Source organism: Pseudorca crassidens, chromosome 2 (genome assembly GCF_039906515.1).
Source record: "Pseudorca crassidens isolate mPseCra1 chromosome 2, mPseCra1.hap1, whole genome shotgun sequence".
In the NCBI taxonomy this organism is placed as follows: domain Eukaryota; kingdom Metazoa; phylum Chordata; class Mammalia; order Artiodactyla; family Delphinidae; genus Pseudorca; species Pseudorca crassidens.
The window spans coordinates 34,610,260-34,629,692 of record NC_090297.1 but is presented as its reverse complement, the minus strand read 5'-3'; the positions used below and the strand labels follow the sequence as shown (position 1 = coordinate 34,629,692).

The 19,433-nt window shown below is 41.4% G+C and overlaps 1 protein-coding gene across 2 annotated transcripts; it reads right to left on the bottom strand.

The window, feature by feature from the left end:
- Positions 1 to 923: 923 nt before the first annotated feature.
- YBX1 (Y-box binding protein 1) lies at positions 924 to 19,181 on the bottom strand. 2 transcript variants are annotated; one of them, XM_067725751.1, is made up of 8 exons: positions 18,860 to 19,180; positions 18,098 to 18,161; positions 9,085 to 9,118; positions 6,457 to 6,546; positions 5,855 to 6,157; positions 5,670 to 5,752; positions 2,076 to 2,341; positions 924 to 1,309 (listed from the first exon to the last, which is right to left on the bottom strand). In XM_067725751.1, exons 1-7 carry the CDS (start codon positions 19,023 to 19,025, stop codon positions 2,107 to 2,109), a joined length of 975 nt encoding a protein of 324 aa, XP_067581852.1. In that variant the 5' UTR covers positions 19,026 to 19,180; the 3' UTR covers positions 924 to 1,309; positions 2,076 to 2,106. The 2 variants fall into 2 exon arrangements, with proteins under 2 accessions (XP_067581852.1, XP_067581853.1); XM_067725752.1 differs by lacking the exon at positions 6,457 to 6,546 and having other exon boundaries at positions 18,860 to 19,181.
- Between the last annotated feature and the right edge of the window lie 252 nt (positions 19,182 to 19,433).

Here is a 19,433-nt window from a genome sequence, read left to right as displayed (position 1 = left end):
CATATATCCTAATGTATGCAACTATAAGAAAAAAACACTACATACCATCAGGAGTGTTCAACATCCGAAGAGGTGGCCCCAAATTCAGAAAAGGCATTTCAAAGTGTTCACTGATACTAGCCTAGCCCACTTGCCTATTTTTTCCCCACTTTATTCATCAGTCTCCTGAATTAAAACTATCAGTGCAATGCAAATCTCAGTTCTGTGAATCCTGAGCCCATTCTGGAGAGGCACACAGCACTGCATGACTCCCAGATATGCCACTCTAGCCGACTCTATAACCCCAAGGCGTCAAATGCTGGCCAGAATGATCCAGAATTAGTCTCTAGACAGCAGTCATTAACTATTCCACAATGGAAGCCAAAGGGCATTTTAATAAGACATTATAAAAGAACAGACAGAACAGGCTTAGGTTACAAGGGTGCTGAGAACAAAATGAATGTCACTGACCTCCATGTTCTTTAAGCAGACTTCACACAAGCATTGCATTATTTGTGCCCAAGCAAAGGAGCTGTGTTAACCAAGTACACCAGTCTCTGTGGCAGGCATCTGATAACTAAGGTGGGTATCCTTCAATCCACAGGCTGAAGTAACTCACAGTAGGGCACAAATAAATGGCTTCCAAGGATTAGAGTCCAGTTAGTCTCCACCAGACCATGCCCTCTCTCTTCTCCTTTACCACTGTCTCCCAGTAAAACCAGCTCACAGAAAGGAAAATGGCCATATTACCATAGTAAATACTTTCTAATTTTCAGTACGGGCCCACAGGCATGCTACTCAATAAAGGATTACACATTTTGAAAAATTTCCTGAGTAAATACCAATGAATACCACCTATCTACAGATAGATTTAAGCTAGTAAGGATCCTATAACCAGAAAGTACTTACAAACTAAAATGAAACAAGGCAGAAATATACACAAAGACAATTATTTAAGACCTTTATTAACAGGTGCTTGCAGTTTGTTGACTTTTTTGAAAAAATCAAGCTGTAAACTTTTATTACAAATTAAAAATGAGGTTCTTAAAAATCTCAACTTGACCAGATATGAAACAATTTAAAAACCTTTAAAGGTGTATTGAGAAAAACCAGGCTTTTTTATTTTTTTTAAAAAACACGTTTGTCATTACCAAAAAGAGACGTCTTTAGGTAAAAATAATAAAAACCCCATGCTGCATAGATAATGCAGATAGTTCTAGTTATCTGGTCAACAGGCAAAAAGCAAGCACTTAAGGTCTTCAGCTCCAATCTTTTGTTCATTTCTTATTGCTGGAATTTCGTACTCATTTCTTCTTGTTGGATGACTAAACTGTAAAAGAAAAAAAGTTTTAAAATTATCTTGCGCAGTTCACTGCAATTTTCTTTTAGTACACCAAACTGCTCCAGATTCAAATAAGCTAAGTAGGGAAGGCATTAACAAATCTCACACTGGTTTATCTTAACACAGCAATTCATAACAGGGGTGGACCCTGCTGTGTAACAAGAATGGTTACTCCTAGGTTCTGGATGACCTTTTGACACTCAGAAAATAGTACAGAGGGGAAAAAAAGTATCAGTGGCTGAAAATAATAATTCTAGTGCCACATGCCTCCTAGAATCAAGTAAAAAGGGAATCCCTTGATTTTGGAATTGATGATACAATGCCAAAGTTGTCACTTTTCCCAAAGAGACCAACCATATTGGTCACTATCACCTAGGTTATTAATCCTAGTAGCTATCCCACTTATTTTTGAAAAATGAAAAATAATGCAATGTAATTAACATTACCTGTTATGGTAAGGTTAGCAAGACTTTCCTCTGCTTACTGGCAAAATCATCCAAAAAGGTTGACAAAAGGCTCTCACATCAAGATACAATGTAAAGCTAGGCCTCCAAGTGTTAGTGAGCCAAAGTATGGCTCTGATACGCCCCGTTACCAAAATGGGACATTCAGGTCATGTTATGATTAGTTTGGGTAGAGGATATTGTATGTTTAAGTGGCTTACCTTACCTGATGAACTGGGTTCTTTCCTCTTTCATTAATGGACACCACTCATGACCGCTCAGAGGCCAGAAGGCTATCTACGCTTACTTACCCGGATGATGGTAGAGATGGTAAGCCGGCATTTACTCAGCCCCGCCCTGCTCAGCCTCGGGAGCGGACGAATTCTCAGCTGGTGGATCGGCTGCTTTTGTCTCTTTGCCATCTTGTGGTTTAGGGTTTTCTGGGCGTCTGCGTCGGTAGTTGAAGTTGCGGCGGTACCGACGTTGAGGTGGCTGCTGACCTTGGGTCTCATCTCCTTGATTTTCCTTATCTTCTTCATTGCCGTCCTCTCTGGGCTGTCTTTGGCGAGGAGGGCCCCTGGAATGAACATTGTGCAAACTTGCAATGATAAAACCTTCTTTCTTTAACCTAGCCACCAGTATTAACACATCTGGCCTTTCTGTTTATCAAGTGGTCTGCAGGCAATTTAGCAAAATCAAAAGAGCAAATTTGGCTTTTATTTCACAAATTGAGTATGACTTGGGAAAAGGATTTGGAAGTATAAACTGGAAGATGAACGCTTAAAACTGGTTTTAATAGTCTCGTAAGCTTTTACCCATAGTATAATCTATTACAAAGTTAGCCATGAAAGGACTAAAGGTGGTACAACACTACCAACACCTTGATGTCCTTTAAAAACATGGGCTTTAAGGTAACCAGGTTTGGGAACAAGTGCTAACTATCCTTTACAGATGAACACTTGCTAAAAATGCAGGAAGTCAAAACCAAAGAAGAGATGCTCTCTTCATAGAAATGAAAGTACACAACAACCATTAGTCACTGGGAAAGGCAAATCAAACCCACTTCATACCCACTAGGATAGTCATAATCCAAAGGCTGAAAAATAACCATGTTGGGGAGGATGTGAAGAAACAAACCCTCAATACATTGCTGCTGGGAATATAAAATGGTGCAGCAGCTTTGCAAAACAGCTTGGCAACAAATGTCAAAGAGTTACTATATGACCCAGCGGTTCTACTCCTGGGTCTATAGCCAAAACAGTGTCCATTATGTGATTACTGTATTATTCACAACAAAAAAAGAAACCCAAATGCCCATCAACTGGTTAATGAAGAACAAAATGTGATATTCATACAATAGAACATGACTTGGTCATAAAAAGAAATCAAGTACCGATACATGCAACATGGATGACCTTAAAAATATGTGAATTGAAAGCCAGACACAGAAATACCCGAAATAGGCAAATCCAGAGACAGGGAAAGCACATTAGTGGTAGCCAAGGGCTGGGGCAGAGGGGAATGGAGAGTGACTATTAATGAATACAGAACTTTGGGGGTGGCGGACTGGTGGGAGCGTGGCGGTGATGAAAATGTCTGGAATTAGACGGTGGTAATGGCTGCGTGACTTTGTGAATATACTAAATACCAGTCAGTTGCATGCTTTAAATGAACACCAAGATTAATAACATCCTTCTATACCATAAATATTAATAGGTCAAAATAAGCTCTAATTTCCTATTTAGATCCGTACATTCTATTTTTCACCTCTAACCCCTCCAATCTCCCACCTACCTCTCCCAATCCCACCCCCCACCCCTTCTCCTGAAACCGTTTCCCCACATTTTGTGAACTCATGACCAGTCTTCGGCAAAACTGCCCTGTCTTTCCCCGTAGCCTTCAAGTGGTGGCTGTCCCACCCCTATCACTGCGGCTTCTAAAGTGAATTCTAAAACCCCAAGCTTTCAAATCTTATGTTATGCCATATTCCATTTACTACACCTTTCCTGTTGTAATTATCATGACAGTCCCAAATAATATGGGCTTTCAGATTCTTTACTTCCCATCCAATTCTTGTTTGCTACCTAGGTTTTCTCAACTTCAAGCATTCCACTCTCTAATCACCCCTTACTTATTTTCCCGGTTTATTCCAGGTGTCTTGTTCTCGCACTCTATTTCCACTAGGACCTATAATCCAATGATCCCATCACTCATTCTGTCACTTACTCTTCCTTAATCTGTTTCTCCCCTCTTTCTCCAAGTATAAAGTCCACCATTAATCACTACAACCAATCTCAAACTCAGTCATCTTTGGGTAGACAATGCTGAACAAATCTAACTCTATGCCTAATCTGAGGCTGGGGCTCAACATGGCTGGAAAAGTACAACCATGTTGGGTGGACCCACTTTAAATTTGTAAACACTATTATTTGATTTCCCCTATTTCTCTTCTAGAGATAATTTCACATCTTTGTCCCAAACTCCCCAAACCTCTCTCACCCCTCTCTCCTTTTGACTTCACTAACATACCGGGGCCCATATACTCTGGCTTCTTACACATGCAATGCCCATGGTTTCTAGCAAAAGACTAACCCACTATTTGTGGACCAAATCCTATCCTAACTGAAGACAGTTCTAGCAGTTACTTCCCTGACAACTGTCCTCTTTTACTATATTTTCCAGCCTACAAATATGCTCTTATTTCTCAAACAAAAAAATCCTTTCTTGACGACACATTTCCCTTTATTGCCACCTCACCTGTCTCCTTCTCAGCAGAACTCCTGCTATATTGGTCTCAGATTTCTTACAATTTGCTCTTGGATCTACATCAATCAGAATTTCACCCCATGGATTATAAGTGGCATGTGTCATCTACTACTCATTTGAACAAAAAATTCCTGGCTAAATAGTTTGGAAAGCCCTGCGTTCCTTGATACTTTAAGGCAAATCAATCTATCTACCTTATCTATCTATCTCACCATAGCAATTATCTGACACTGTAATACTAGTCTATTCATTCAAATGAGACCATTTAGTCTAACTTAAACCAAAAGGCAAACAGTAAAACAGAAGCACTTGACAATAAAAATTCATATGCTATTTTAAAGAACACCAATGAAACTAGGAAGAAAATTTAAGCAGCTCTACAATGTAAGAAAAAGTAGACCAAGGATTCTGCTCTTGGAATTTAAATGGATAGACTGCCATGAAAGCCTATTTTAGACCATTTATCACTATCACAGATAAACATTATCACTATTTTAAAACATATTGTGATTATTTGTAGTATTTCAACAAGGTAACTATGTCTAGGTTGAAAATAGTATACTACCTGTTAGTCTTAGGGATCACATCTGGAGACTCAATGCTCTAAGACCCTTAAAAGAAATAACTGCTACACCAGTCGATCCTAACATCGTGGGACTGGGAACACTGCCTCAGTGTGCTACATATATGTATAAACGTGTCTGGCTCATGGAGCTCTTCCCTAATTACTCTATACTCTAATATTTAAATACCCTCTGTTAAAAAGATATGCTTACCTTTTACCTTTCTCCCTCCCAATGAACCAGGTTTTAAAGTTATAATACAATGCAGTTTAAACTACTATTTTCTTACCTGTTAAAGGACAGAACATGTGAAATTCCATACCCTCATTAGAGAAAAACAACAACAAAACCAACTGCATAAAGTAGACCACATCTATAAAGGTGTTTTTAACCAGTGCCAGCAAAGATGCAAAGAACACATTCTCAAAGATAACTGACTTCAGGTTCATCTCTTAGGTATCTGATGAAAGAAAATGTGAAGTGTTAACAGATAAACGACTGAAAAAGCCTGCAGAAGAAGCATGATGCTGCTGAGTCCTAATACATGCTTGAGAAATTTTAAAATACAAACCATACCTGCGGAATCGTGGTCTATAACCCCGATACATATTCTGTCTCACTGGTCTACCTTGTTCTCCTGCACCCTGGTTGTCAGCACCCTGAAAAGGCAATGGAAATCAAGCCAATATGGACCAGTAAAAACCCAACCAGACAGAAGTCTGAATACCACGGCAGTTAAAAATAAATAAAATCACATTTACCTCCATCACTTCTCCCTGCACAGGAGGGTTGGAATACTGTGGTCGACGCCCATAGGGTCTCCGCATGTAGTAAGGTGGGAACCTTCGCCTGCGGTAGGGCCGGCGCTGTTGGGCCTGGCCTTCAGGAGCACTCTCCGATCCCTCATTCTTTTCCCCACTCTCACTATTCTGGTAATTCTGCTGGTAATTGCGTGGAGGACCCCTGCGACGTGGATAGCGTCTATAATGGTTACGGTCTGCTGCATATTTACTGCCTTGTACTGGAACTCCACCAGGGCCTGTAACATTTGCTGCCTCCGCACCCTACAAAAGCCATCATATATTGATAGTGACAATGGAATTAAGTACACTTAACAAAACTTACACAAAGCAAATAAAAAAGGGTCTCTGTGGCCAGGGGTGCATAGAAATGATTAAATATTAGTTCCTCACTGTTCTGAAGAGATAGCCCTCTAACTGCAGCCAGCACATTAGGATTGATGCACCTGTGTTCAAGTGGTCACCTGACCCATCCATCCACATTAGAGCCACCATCCTAATGGATGAGATCTCCAAAATATTTCCATACTGAAGTCAAACCTTTACACAAAAAGCATCCTCACCTTTTCTCCTTCAACAACATCAAACTCCACAGTCTCTCCATCTCCTACACTGCGAAGGTACTTCCTGGGGTTATTCTTCTTTATGGCAGTCTAGTAATATCACATTCCAAAAATAGATTAACAGGGGAGAATAATGTGCTTTTTCATTTAAAATGTACCAGAGTCAACAATATTTTAGCTTGGATATACACTTAAAATTAGCTTTAAATAAGACCAAACCATCAATAAATTTAGGAAAACAGGGACCAATGCTACCCCCAACCTCAACCAAAATACTCCAATCTTACAAGGCCCCAGCATTTTACCACTATTTTCCAAACTAAAACAAGTAATTTAACACTCAAGACAGACACTATATATATATTTTAAAATGCTTTTTGCAAAAGCATTATATGTAGCTTTGAACAAAATGAGGATATCCATCTATCCCCAAAGACTGCACTTAATAGTAGAAGCTAGCCCCACACAGGGCCAGTTTAGATGACAGGCGAGTTTAGTTTTGCATGCTTCAAAGTTGACCAAACCAACTTTGTCCCTGTGTTACCGTATCAAACTCAATTACAAATGTCAACCAAAATCCCTTCCAACCTGACTGTGGTAATACTTCGATGGAAATGCAATTCACATGAATTAACTATGCCACTTTTAATATTCTGACTGCCTGGGACAGTTGGTTATTACCTCCCCAGAATACATTAAATCTCACATTGTTACTTGTTCTCCAGACTTCTACGACAAAGTTAAAGGGGAAGAATAATATCTCACGTTTGTAGTACTTCCATAAAGTTCTTCTGCACATTACCCACTCAATCTCATTATGACAGATGGTGTGAGGCATTATTATTCCTCTTTCAAGGTAATAAACAGGCTTTAAAAAGTTAGGTGACTTGCCCAAGGTCACACAGCTAATAAGTGGCAGAGTATGGACTTTTCTAAATCCAGGTCTTGGGACTCCAAATCCCATGTTCATTCTACTACATCACAGCGGTATCCATTACAGGATCACTCATGCATTTCCATTCCAGAGGAGGCAGGACAACCAACAAATCTGAAGCCAATTAAGCTAAGTTGCCCAGAACTGCAGTCTCCTTGATACACCACCAAGACCTGAGCAGCCAAAGTCCTAAGAAACAACTAAATGTTGAAACCACCTCCAAAATAAAGAGGAAAGCATATTGGTGACACCTTGTGGGTTGGTACAAGCGGGTGATATGCATTCAGCCAAATAATTAATTTCATCTGTCATCTAAACTGTCACAAAGTTTTCATACCTTTCATATAACTCAATTATCTGCAGTCATAGGGGATAGCACAAGTATGGGTAATTAAAATCCCAAACTCTTATTTTGGTCAGCATTTTCAACGCCCTCCCCAATCTTCCCAAACCCTTTACTGTTGCTGACGGGCAGCAAGACTGGCAAGCTTGCTGTCTCTTGTACCTAATTCTGCAAATTCCTTTGAACATGCAAAAGGGAAGTAAGGAACAGATTAAGTGTTGGTATTCAATTTTATAAAATAAACATGTCTTAATATAACACCTTGCCTGAGCAGTCCTATATATGTTTAGAATTTAAAAGTTTCCATGCTTATGTTTGACCCAGTGATTACTGGACAGGGCTTCTGATGTATCTAGAAATTGATCTGGCTCCCCCCCTTGATTGCCACTGAGTGCTGTACAGGGCACTTCAGAGAGCTACAAAACACCAACCTAAGACAGCCCTTCCTATGAAGTATGCTGACAGCCAAGCTCATACCTCCCTGAATAAAGGCATGTGTAGACTGACTTTGTCTTTTGATGTCTACATTACAGTATAGTGGTTAAAAAGTTCTTAGAGTGATTTTCAATACAAGTTGACAATATTTCAACAGTCTTAGTAAAAAAAACAAAAACAAAAACAAAAACTGCAGAGTACACAAAAGTACACATTTATAAACATTTTTCCTACCCACTGCATTCCTATGAGGATAATTAAGTCCAGTGGGGCCTATGATATACTTAAGGTTGAAATATTAGTGTTCATTTGGCAGTGGCTTACTTTAACAATAAACTCCTTAATGTTTAAGCATTTTCCAAAATATTTTCCTTAAATGGTACTTGTGGGGGAAGTTTAGCATGTAGCACCTATCCTGTTATAACAGAAGGACCTATGCTACGTTTGCCAGTTTTTCAACATTCATTTCAAGTTAATATATTTTGCAACTTTGGCCGATTTCTCCCAGGATTACTGTTATTTGTCCTTACCATAGAGGTAATTCTAACAGCATCTTGTCAAAGTTTCTGTATACCTATAGCAATGGTATTAGTTCAAGTTTAGATTAATGGAGGTTTTCAGTTCATCTGAAATTAGGTTTCAAAATTTAGTGTAACAAGTAGAGCAGATTCAACATTTATAAAAGCTATAGCCATTAACAAAATACCAATGTGAAACACCTATTTTAATTAAGTAAACTGCCAACATAATGTTTCAATGTACACACTTAAGCTGTACTACCCCTCTTCCTGTGGGAACTAAATTGTTTGGTGACTGGACTTAACCTTTTTGCAAGGAACAGTAGTTGACAAGATATCCACCCTTTTCTTCCCACAAGCCTTGAGCCAGAAGGGTAAATACCCACACGAGCACTCACCTGGTGTACAAATACATCTTCCTTGGTGTCATTCCTATAAGACAGAACCAAGTTGAACAAGTTATAAAATTGAACACTACATTTCATGTTGCCAAAGATTAAGAATACACTTGGTCCTTTCTGCACTCCCCTCCCCTTTTTAGAGACTTTCTCGGCTGCCAACCAGCCATCAGGAAATTAAGAAACAAAACAAAAACACAACCAGTAAGCCACGATGGTTTTGCTAATAACTCTCACCATCTACCTTAGAAGGATTAAAGACTAATAAAGTGTGACCTACTAAGCTATTAAGAGGATAGAAGTGACTAGCAACATACGTTCTGTCACTCCTCATCCTACTGAACAGCGTTCCTGCACAACCCACTCCTACCTCTAAGAGCACGGTTACTAACTCAAGTAGGAGAGATCATGAACATATTCTCTTCCATTAATTACTAGCTTCCTACTTTCTCACTTCATCCTCAATCATTTCCTTTTTACCATTTCCAATTCCCAACTTTCCTTGAGGATCATAAAGATGACCACAGAATGTACAATACCAGGAATGAGCCCTAAATGTAAACTATGGACTTTGAATGATAATGATGCGTCTGTGTAGATTTATCGATTGTAACAAATGTATCCCTTTGGTACAGTATAGTGGGGGAAGTCATGGGTGCAATGTGCAGGCCTGGGGTACATGGGAACTATGTATTTTCTGCTCAACTTAGCCATGAACCTAAGCTGCTCTTAAAAATAAAGTACTGATTAAAATAGAGGGACAAGATCACAATGAAGTACAAATACGAACACCACCAATACTGACATCATTCACACGGCAAGCATTGTTTATGCTGGAGAACTAAGGAGGTGAAGATGAATGAAACTTATTACTAGCACACACGACCCCCTTTTTCACTTCATATGACACCATTTGACACCAATCTTTAGTCTGTTCCTAAACAAATATGGTTGAAATATTTGCTTCAGGACTTTACAAGTAGCTATTAAAGGAGGCAACATTTGCCCTAAGTCTTAAAGGAGTTTACTGGAAAATGAGAAAGATGTTCCAGGTGGAGAGGTCATGGACATGGGTAAAACCAACAATGAGCAAATTAAGTGCAAATTGGGTTCAACCTAGAATATGGCTAGGGCTGTGGCTGTGTGGAAGGGTGAATATGGGCTAAATCATCATGTAGGTAGAGAAGCCAGTAAACGCTTTTATGTAGTGGACATATAAATTATTAGATAAATTAGAACACGATAAATTATTAGGTGTTAAAAAATGGTTGCTATTACGGAAAGTTTGCAGCCAAGAGGAGACCTGTTAGTTATAAAAGCTACACCAGAAGTCCAGACTAGGACTGACGGAGGCCTGGACTAAGGGGCTGTGTATGAGGGAGTAGACTTGAGATATCGTTCTTGAATTAATATGGGAAAAACTCTGTGGATGAATGGAGGCTAGAAGTCAGGGGCCAGTGGTGAATAATCTGAATTTTTAGCTTAGAGACTGGAGGTCAGGGTGATGATACTATGAACAAAAAGAAGCACTGGAGGAGCAACAACATTTCTAGACCTTTATTGATTTACCCTACCCTATTGTCAGTAGGTCAGAGTTGAGAAAGGACTCAATAGTAGTTCTAGTGTTTAATGACAAAAGGAACAAAGGTTACAATGAACTAGCCTGACTGGTTTACTGACTGTTGGCTCCTTGCTGATCCATGGAGCAATGTATGCACCAAAGAATCCATATAGCTTGGATTATCATAACATGAGGACATTCAATTTACGGAAACAGGATCGATCACACACACACACTCACACAGAGAGACAGAGAGAGAGAGAGCGAGAGCGAGAGAGCGAGCGAGCTACACGACGACTGAATTTTAAGCTCTAAGGCTGTTCCAAAGACAAGGGGGTACTACTTCCATTAAAGGGAGTGAAGGGTGTAAGACTTGCCAGATGACTAGGTAAAGGATATTTGGTACTGGACTTTCATGTGTAAATTAACTGAGTTCTGAATATAGTATTTTACAGTTTCAATATGCATTATAATTTCCTAAAAGATGCAGCTTTCAAGAGAGGGATTTTTCATTACTGACAATAATGTTACCCATGTATCTGGGTAGCCAATACAACATTTTTTCTAATGTAGTTGCAAATAGACATTTACAGATGGAAAATATTATACACCACAATAAAAAGAAGTAAAAGCAGTTATCTACGAATTTTACTTCAGGGTTGTAAAAGGAGTATTAAAAAAATTCACCAAAACTACTTTTCCAGTCAGGACAATCTTAAAGATAGTACAAGACAAGTAGTACACACAAGATAAATCATCTCTTGGAAAACAGATTAGGGAGAGGTTTTCTGGGTACAGAGCTATGTGGAAACCAATATATGTTCACTAGTGATGTCATGCCAGACAAGGTGATACTCATTTATTCTGTTGTCACTAAACCAGTCTATAAGAAAATATATCATGGTCAAAAGATATATAGATTTTAGGGGACTTCCCTGGTGGAGCAGTGGTTAAGAATCCGCCTGCCAATGCAGGGGACATGGGTTCAAGCCCTGGTCCGGGAAGATCCCACATGCTGCGGAGTAACTAAGCCCATGCACCACAACTATTGAGCCTGAGCTCTAGAGCCTGCGAGCCACAGCGACTGAAGCCCGCACGCCTAAAGCCCATGCTCCACAACAAGAGAAGCCACAGCAATGAGAAGCCCATGCACCGCAACAAAGAGTAGCCCCCGCTTGCCACAACTAGAGAAAGTCTGTGCGCAGCAATGAAGAACCAATGCAGCCAAAAAAAAAAAGTATGTAGATTTTAGGGAAAAACTTGACAGATCAAAAAATGTAGTTTTAGCCAAGCCATTATACTACAGTATGGATGCAATAAATCAATCTAGTTGCAACTTGTTAAAGGACTACCAAGAAGTTCAAGGCACTACCAATAGGAAACCTGATTTTTACTCCTCATTCTACTATTAACAGCTGTGTAGCCTTGGAAAGCTGCCCCCTGCTAACTGGATCTTTTTCTTCACCCACAAAAGGGGAAAAGCTTAGACACCTAACAGCTTACACTGCAGAGGGTTTACGTTCCAGATACTGTGCCAAGCGCTTTAACTCTTTAGATCATACCAATCCCAAGGTAGGTGCTTTTATATTAACCCCCCGTTCTACAAATTAGGAAAATGAAGTATGCGGTCATCTGCTTAGAGTGGTAGAATTTGATTCCACAGGCCCTGGGCTTTATCATGTTGAAAACTCAAAAAGGATCAGTTTGGAAATCTTTACATGTTTCAGCTGTAGAAGCAGATAACAGCATATGGTTTCTCCAATTCTGGGAGAGAACAACAATGAATAACAAGCATCCCTACATCCTTACCTGTAGTACACAAAGTTATTCGTATAATTAGACCAGGGTTCTGCTGCATATTGCCCCCTCACTTCCCTCAACACTTAAAAAATGTAAAAACCATTCTTTGCTCACCAGCCAGATAAAACCAGTTCTGAGAGGGTTTCTTGACTCCTGATCTACAGTAATACTGGAAAAAAGGCATGTCATGGCTACTAGAGATCTTACTGAAGAGGGAAAAGCAGTAATTAAAGATGACCAGAATGGCTCATCAAGAAGCATGTTTTAACCTTTAGCTATTTATTAATGCAATGAGGAGAGAATGGAGGCATCACCAGCACTGCCTCTTACCTCCTGAGAACCAAGAGGCATACTTCTGCCTTTACCATACTTTACCGAGGGTGGAAGGTTAGACACAAGCCAAAGTATGAGCTCCAACCCCATGGAGCCAAGTCACTGAAAACAGAGGCTGCCATTCTTCTGTCTAGCACTCAGCATACTACAGGAACATGGTAGGTGCTCAATTTTAAAGTATCTACTGAGTGTCTACTATTCATTAACATTAGCCAGCTCTAATCTACCAGAAGCCACTGGGCTGATGATGAAAGGACAGCAAGCCCAAAGGCCTCATTCAATTCTTTAATACTGTTGGGTATTTACTTGTGCTCGTTAGCTATCTGGGCATTGTGCTAAGCACAAGAAATAAAAATAAGATGTGGCCTATCCTCAAGGATTTCTATCTAGAAGGCCACCACTATTCAATCTAAGGCAGCAGCTGAATTACCAAATGTGGTTTTCTACATGTTATAGTATGTTAAGTCATACTAATCAGAGAGGAAGGAGGAGAGAGGGGCAAGGTGGGATATAGAACACAATGGTTAAGAGCTCCTAACCAGAACCACTGGAGCCAAGGCTGGAATCCTGGCTATCCCCATTACTAACTACATAATCTTGGGCAAAGTACCTTATTTGTGAAGCCAAACATCTAAGTTTGTTTTCTAGTAGCCATAATAAAAAGTAAAGACAAGTAAAACTAATTTGATCATTTCAACATACATGGTCAACATAAAACATTGAAAGTATCTTACATTCAGTTTCTCAGATGCTTAATAGCCACATGTACCTACTACTGTATTGGACAGCATAGACTTACAGTATTCCAACAGTGTCATTCCATGTATCACACACCAGTCCTCCCATTCTCCTGCAGTCAAGTGTACTCTTTTTGCTGTATTCTTCTACTCCGCCTCTTCGTATTAATAGATTATTTACTACTGAAAAATTTTTTAATGAAAACATACTTTTCTCACCTATCTAGAAATATAACATTGTTCTTATTCAGCAAATAACCCAGCAGTGACTTCAAGGAAAAAGAAATCACACAGATAGCAAGAGACTTTAGAAAAAAAGGAGATACCATTTTAAGTTGAGAATGACAAAGAAAAAGAAATCCTGCAGGGATCTAAAGAAAATGGAAGTCTCTTCAAAGTTCCTAATGTAGGACAATGAAGGTATGTCTTTTTATGCCTCCACCCCCTTCCACCCCGCCCCATCCCTCCCTTAGCACACCACCAAATCTTCAAGCCTTCCCTAGTGCCACAACATTTACTCATTTAGGTTACAGACTACCTATGATTTCTTGGTTCTTACTGTGCGATCAAGTTATGATCAGTTTGACTTTAACAGCCCAAGAGACTTGGCAATCATCTTTCCACAGGTCTATAAAGTTAAAATTAACAGGGTTTGTAGGGTCACAGACTGTTGTATATTTTTCTCTTTTTTAACAACACTTATAAAAAGGCAAAACCTGTTCTTGGTTCACAGACCATATAAAACCAGAATGAGTTTAAAGATAAAGATCTAATACTCTCTTTTAATTCCTTAACTGCCTCCCAATATTAGGTATTAAGCAAATCCTTTACTTCCTAAAGACAATCTGCATGCTGAACTAGAACTATATTATAGCAATCCCTAACTATATGAAACAGGCAGTGAAAAGCAGAAAGCTTTTCAAATCTGGGGAACTAGTAGCATACAGCTCTAGTGACAAGCTAAGATCATTTAAGAAGAACCTTTCAATGGCAAAGAATAACTTCTGCCCCCATTACCTGTAGAAAATGTAGACCATGTAGCAACAACCAAACTGAAGACGACTAGGGTCTGTTTTCATAGACAGCAATAACAGGAGTTAGCGCACACAAACTCCACTGTCAGAAAAGAGAGTTCAAATCCTAGGTCTGCCACTTAGCAGCTACACTTCTGGGGCAAGTTTACTCAACCTCTGTGTTTCAGGATAGTACCTATTACCTGAAAGGTTGGATTAAATCCATTAGCTGATTTTAACCATTTACTATAGTTTCTAGCATAAATACTTGATAAACATTAGCTACTCTTATCACCACCATAATGAAGGATCAGTTATATACACATGGAATCCCCAATAGGTAGGGCCCCCGCAAAGGGAGACTAAACCTGACAGCCATGACTAAGTATTTTTTCTAAGGAGGGACAGCTAAGCCCTTCCCTGTCTTGGTTTATTAAACATCATCCTAGACCATGGGTAAAAAGTAATACACATAAATGCATATAGGAAGGGAAGTCAAACAACAGGAGAGAACTAAGGCTGATAGACTGTCGTAAAAAGAGAATGCATGCCTCATTTACAGGCCGTAATACTCATGACCAGCTGATTTTCATTTCCATGGAACTAAAGACCCCAAAGCTAAAATACAGCTCTTAAAAAAAGAAGATACTCTGATCAGGTAGGCCACCAGTTTGTGATCTCTTCTCTGTTTGATTCTTTTTGCTCCAAATACCTTGCCCAACCCTTACAATTCAGCTTTTTAAGTACTCTGGATAACAGAAAAGTATTCCTATTCTGGTCACTATAAAAAGATGCATGTCCGATTGAAAAATAAATTGTTACTGATTCATGCCAATCTTTCCTAAGTTTGGTGAGCACAGATTAATCCTCAACACCTGGAAGCAAAAGAGAACATCAAGTTTCTAGGTTTAAAAGCAGAGAATCAAACCCTGAAACCACTGACCCCGGGGCATCCTTCTAATGCCATCTTCAATAGTCTTGAGTGAAGTTTATCATAAAATGAAAAGTAATTTTGGGGGGTCAATAAACGCCTCCAGTCACATAATCCAATTATCTTTTGCAGACGCAGCACACAAAGGAATAACAATGAATTCCTAGACTACATAGCCTAACAAAATAAAACCAACATTTTTGCTGTGTTAAAATCTTTATACTCTTATTTAGCACCTTTCGTACAACGAAACCCTTTAAAAAATAATTCTAACAAGGCTATAACAATTATCGCAGGCAATAACACAGACTGAAATACATGTTTACAATAAAAATACATTTCTTTAAAGGAAAATTTTACATTAAAAATGTATCTTAATTATAAACACTTTAAGAACCTAAAATATAAAATTCATAGAATTCTGAGGTTAAAATTAGAGCTACACCAATCATCCCCAACACTACATCCTCTAATTTACACAGAAACAGTACACATGTGTGACACACACTCTTTCTCTCTCAGGAGAGCCAAGCGCCTCCAGCCCCGAACCACCTGCTAGCTTCCAGAACTATACTTCTTTAAGACATACATTTTCCCTTAAGTAAGGTAAACCTCTCCTGAACTTACCTGCTGTTAGGTTTTACAGTGTCTTGTTCAAGTCTCTGAATCATTCATTGAAACGACCAGTCTTAGAAATGTAAAGCACATCTGAACCAGTTAGTGTGACAAAATACTTGCAGTTAAGACAGTCCGAACAAAGCATCATCAAACGCCAACTTACATTTAACTTGCCCTGTATGATAGCCAAATGAGTTGACTGCAAGTCAGAACAGAGAGATTCAAGGAATGGTATCTCACAGAATAAAAATTTAGAGTATATGAGGAACTACTTTTATCTTGGATTATCAATTGTTCACTTGAAAAATATCATAACCTAAGTCCACTTAACAAATGCAGCAAAACAAAAAACATATTTCTAAAGCAAACTACTTAAAAGCCTGCAAATTACAGTCCCTCTTAATGTGCACACCAGTGATATCCTATCACATTGGGTCAAAGGTCAAAAGCAGTGTCTCTCAAGGTAAGGCCCACAAGCCATAATCACCTGGAATTCTCCTTAAAAATGTACCCCAGACCCAACGAATCCAAGCTGGGAAGGAAGATTTCAGGAATGTGCATTTTTACCCTTCCAAGGTAAGCACACTTAAATTTGAAAACCACTGGTTTAAGGGTGAGGCCAATAAGGAGGCTCAGAGTAAGACTGAAATACTAATGGAAATGCTAAATTCAGAGATCACCTAAAAAGTGATCAAATACTGGCATCAAAGCATTCCCTTCCTTCCTTCCTCACTAGCAGCCCATTATCAAAAAACTGATGAAAAAAATGTGGCCTTGGCCTGTCCCAAAGGCAGTCTGGAAAATTCCTAAAGATTTTGGAAGAGACAAAATGTTTCCCCACAACTGCAAACGTGGAAAACAGACCATCAAATGCTTACAATCTCTTTTGCTCTGAACGCTTCCACAATACCTTATGGTTGAGTAACTAACGGTTTTTCACCAGCCAGTTGTGTCTAAGCTTAATCTTGACCATTTGGCTTCCTTCAGTAGTGCCCATTTCAGAAACATCTGGTGTTACTTCTTATTCTTAAGTTCTTTCAAACGTCTAGTGTAAGTAAGGATGTAAGACAGAAAATGCTGAGATGACTGTATCATACCTGTAAGGCCAATATTGCTGTTAGCGTGCACAGTGCTCTACACCCCTGTAACTGCACTACTTGCCTTGGCAGCCATCTTGGATATGAAGCCTGGCTGACAAGGAGACCATGAGGAGCACTGTGAGTAAAGTGCCCTTGTTACCATCACTATAGCTACAAACAACTCTAAGAATTAATCCTAAAGATGCAGTTTGTAGCTTTGCCTTCAAATACGAAAAATAATGTTACCGCGTACTAAGACCGCTCTAATAAGCTACAACCAAAGCTTTGGCAAGTACGATTTGGGGGCAAGGAAGTACGAGAAATAAAAATTGAGGAAAGGAAACGGGCCATTCATTTTCTTCCAAATGTTACAGTATGAGCAAATAAAAACAACTGTTGTCAAAACAGCCCTAACGTGAAATTTATCAGAGGCATTGTAAAACAGCATATAGTGGGACACTAAACAAAGGAATTATAACCTTAGTCAAAACGACATACTTGCATTATCAAAGCACGTTGCCTCTAGAGGTTAACAAGTTGTAAATAACCTACATAATTAGTGGCTCACATTTTCAAATACCAATTTCAGTAACGTATAAAAGCATGACGAAGATAAAAATGTGGTGGGCCTGAGCCTAACGGAATTATACCAGATCTTAGATTTTTCAGTTTACCGTAACTGGTAAGAGATGGCTCACTCCGCTTGCCTTTTAAATCGCTTTGTACCTTTCAAGTTAGCTTTAGATTAACATTTAGCTGCAAAACAAAGACAATCTCTAGATCCACTAATCCTTTCAAGTCACCAAGGAAAACAAAATCCCACTAACAATACACCAGAGGTGGCAACCTACACAAGCTCCAACAGTCCTAAGTCCGCAAAGCCTACAGATGGGGCAGAGCATGCAAGAGACAGCACGAGGATTCAGCGGCGGTCATCTCACCTGTTGATGAAACCATATCCGTTTCTTACATTGAACCATTTTACTGTTCCCAAAACCTTCGTTGCTGGAGAAAAAAAAAAAAAACCCCACAATTACCAGACATCCTTTTTTTTTTTTTTTTTTTAAACCGCCACGCATCAGCATCCGGTGGCTCCCGCGTTCCCCGGCGGCGGTCAGCGGCCACCTGACAGCCTTTCTCTCCAGGGCCCGCCGGCCAGCCGCGCGGTCCACGTGGGTGAGCCCACAGCTACGGAGGCCCGGGGCGCGGGCCCGAGCTGGGTGTGCGCGGGGACCGCGGGCGGCGGGCGCTGCGGCGAGCACGTGAGAAAAGGGAAGCCGCCCAGCCCACTCCGGCCTGCGTAGGCGGCGCGCCGCGCCCTCCGAGTACACGCGGAAAGGAGCGGGTGGGGGACGCAACAACGGCGTGCGGGCCCGAGCACACGCGGCCGGCGGGCGGGCGGGCAGGCGCCGAGGGGAGGGACCCCGCCGCACACGCGGTCGGCGGCGCGCGACCGCCCAGGGGGAGGGGCGCGCGGCCGCGCGGGGTCTGCAGGGGGCGCGGGAGGCGGCGCAGGCGCGCCTCGGGCACGCGGACCGGGCGGGCCGGCGTCCGCGAATGGGGGGGGGCCTGGGGGAGGGGTGGCCGCGCGCCGCCGAGTCGGTCCCCGCCGGCCGCGCGCCCGCCGGCTCGTCCCGCTTCGGGTAACGGTTCCGCCGCCAAGCTTCCCTCCCGCCCCACACTCGTCCCCGTCCGGTCCTTACCGATGACCTTCTTGTCCCCGCCGGCAGGCGCCGCCGATGTGAGGCCGCCCGGGCCGCCGCTCCCTGCGCCGCTGCCCGTCGTGCCGGGCTTGGTGTCGGCAGCGCTGAGGGCGGGGGCGGCGGGGGGGGCGGCGGGCGGCTGCTGGGTCTCGGCCTCGCTGCTCATGGTTGCGGTGATGGTGACTGGGGCCGGCTGCGGCAGCTGCGGCTCCTCCCGGGATGTGATGGTAACTAGGCCGGCGGCGGCGGTGGGGCTGCACAGGGCTCTCTGGGGTCCGCTCTCCGCTCCCGCTACCGATCGAACTAGCGAGAATGGCGGGACGGGCGGGATAAGCCCGGCGATCGACCCGCCCCAAGGATCGTTCACTGGCCAGCAATGCTGTCAATCTCACCACCTGACCTCAACTCTTGACTTCTACTGGCTAATACTCTATCACTCCTCCACTGTCATTGGCCCTTAGGCAGCTAATTCGGCCGACCTGCAACCGTTCCTGCCTCCGCCGCCGCCATAGAGACCGGAACTAGAATTAGAGTCACCACGAGAACCATAGAGTACTCGAGAGGACGGGCAGAG

Coding starts and splice junctions, on each gene's coding strand:
- YBX1 (XM_067725751.1), bottom strand. CDS start 19,025: ATGAGCAGCGAGGCCGAGACCCAGCAGCCGCCCGCCGCCCCCCCCGCC. Junction 18,162..18,859: donor CGGGGACAAGAAGGTCATCG/GTAAGGACCGGA, acceptor TTTTTTCTCCAG/CAACGAAGGTTTTGGGAACA. Junction 6,158..6,456: donor ATGTTGTTGAAGGAGAAAAG/GTGAGGATGCTT, acceptor TGGCTTTTGTAG/GGTGCGGAGGCAGCAAATGT.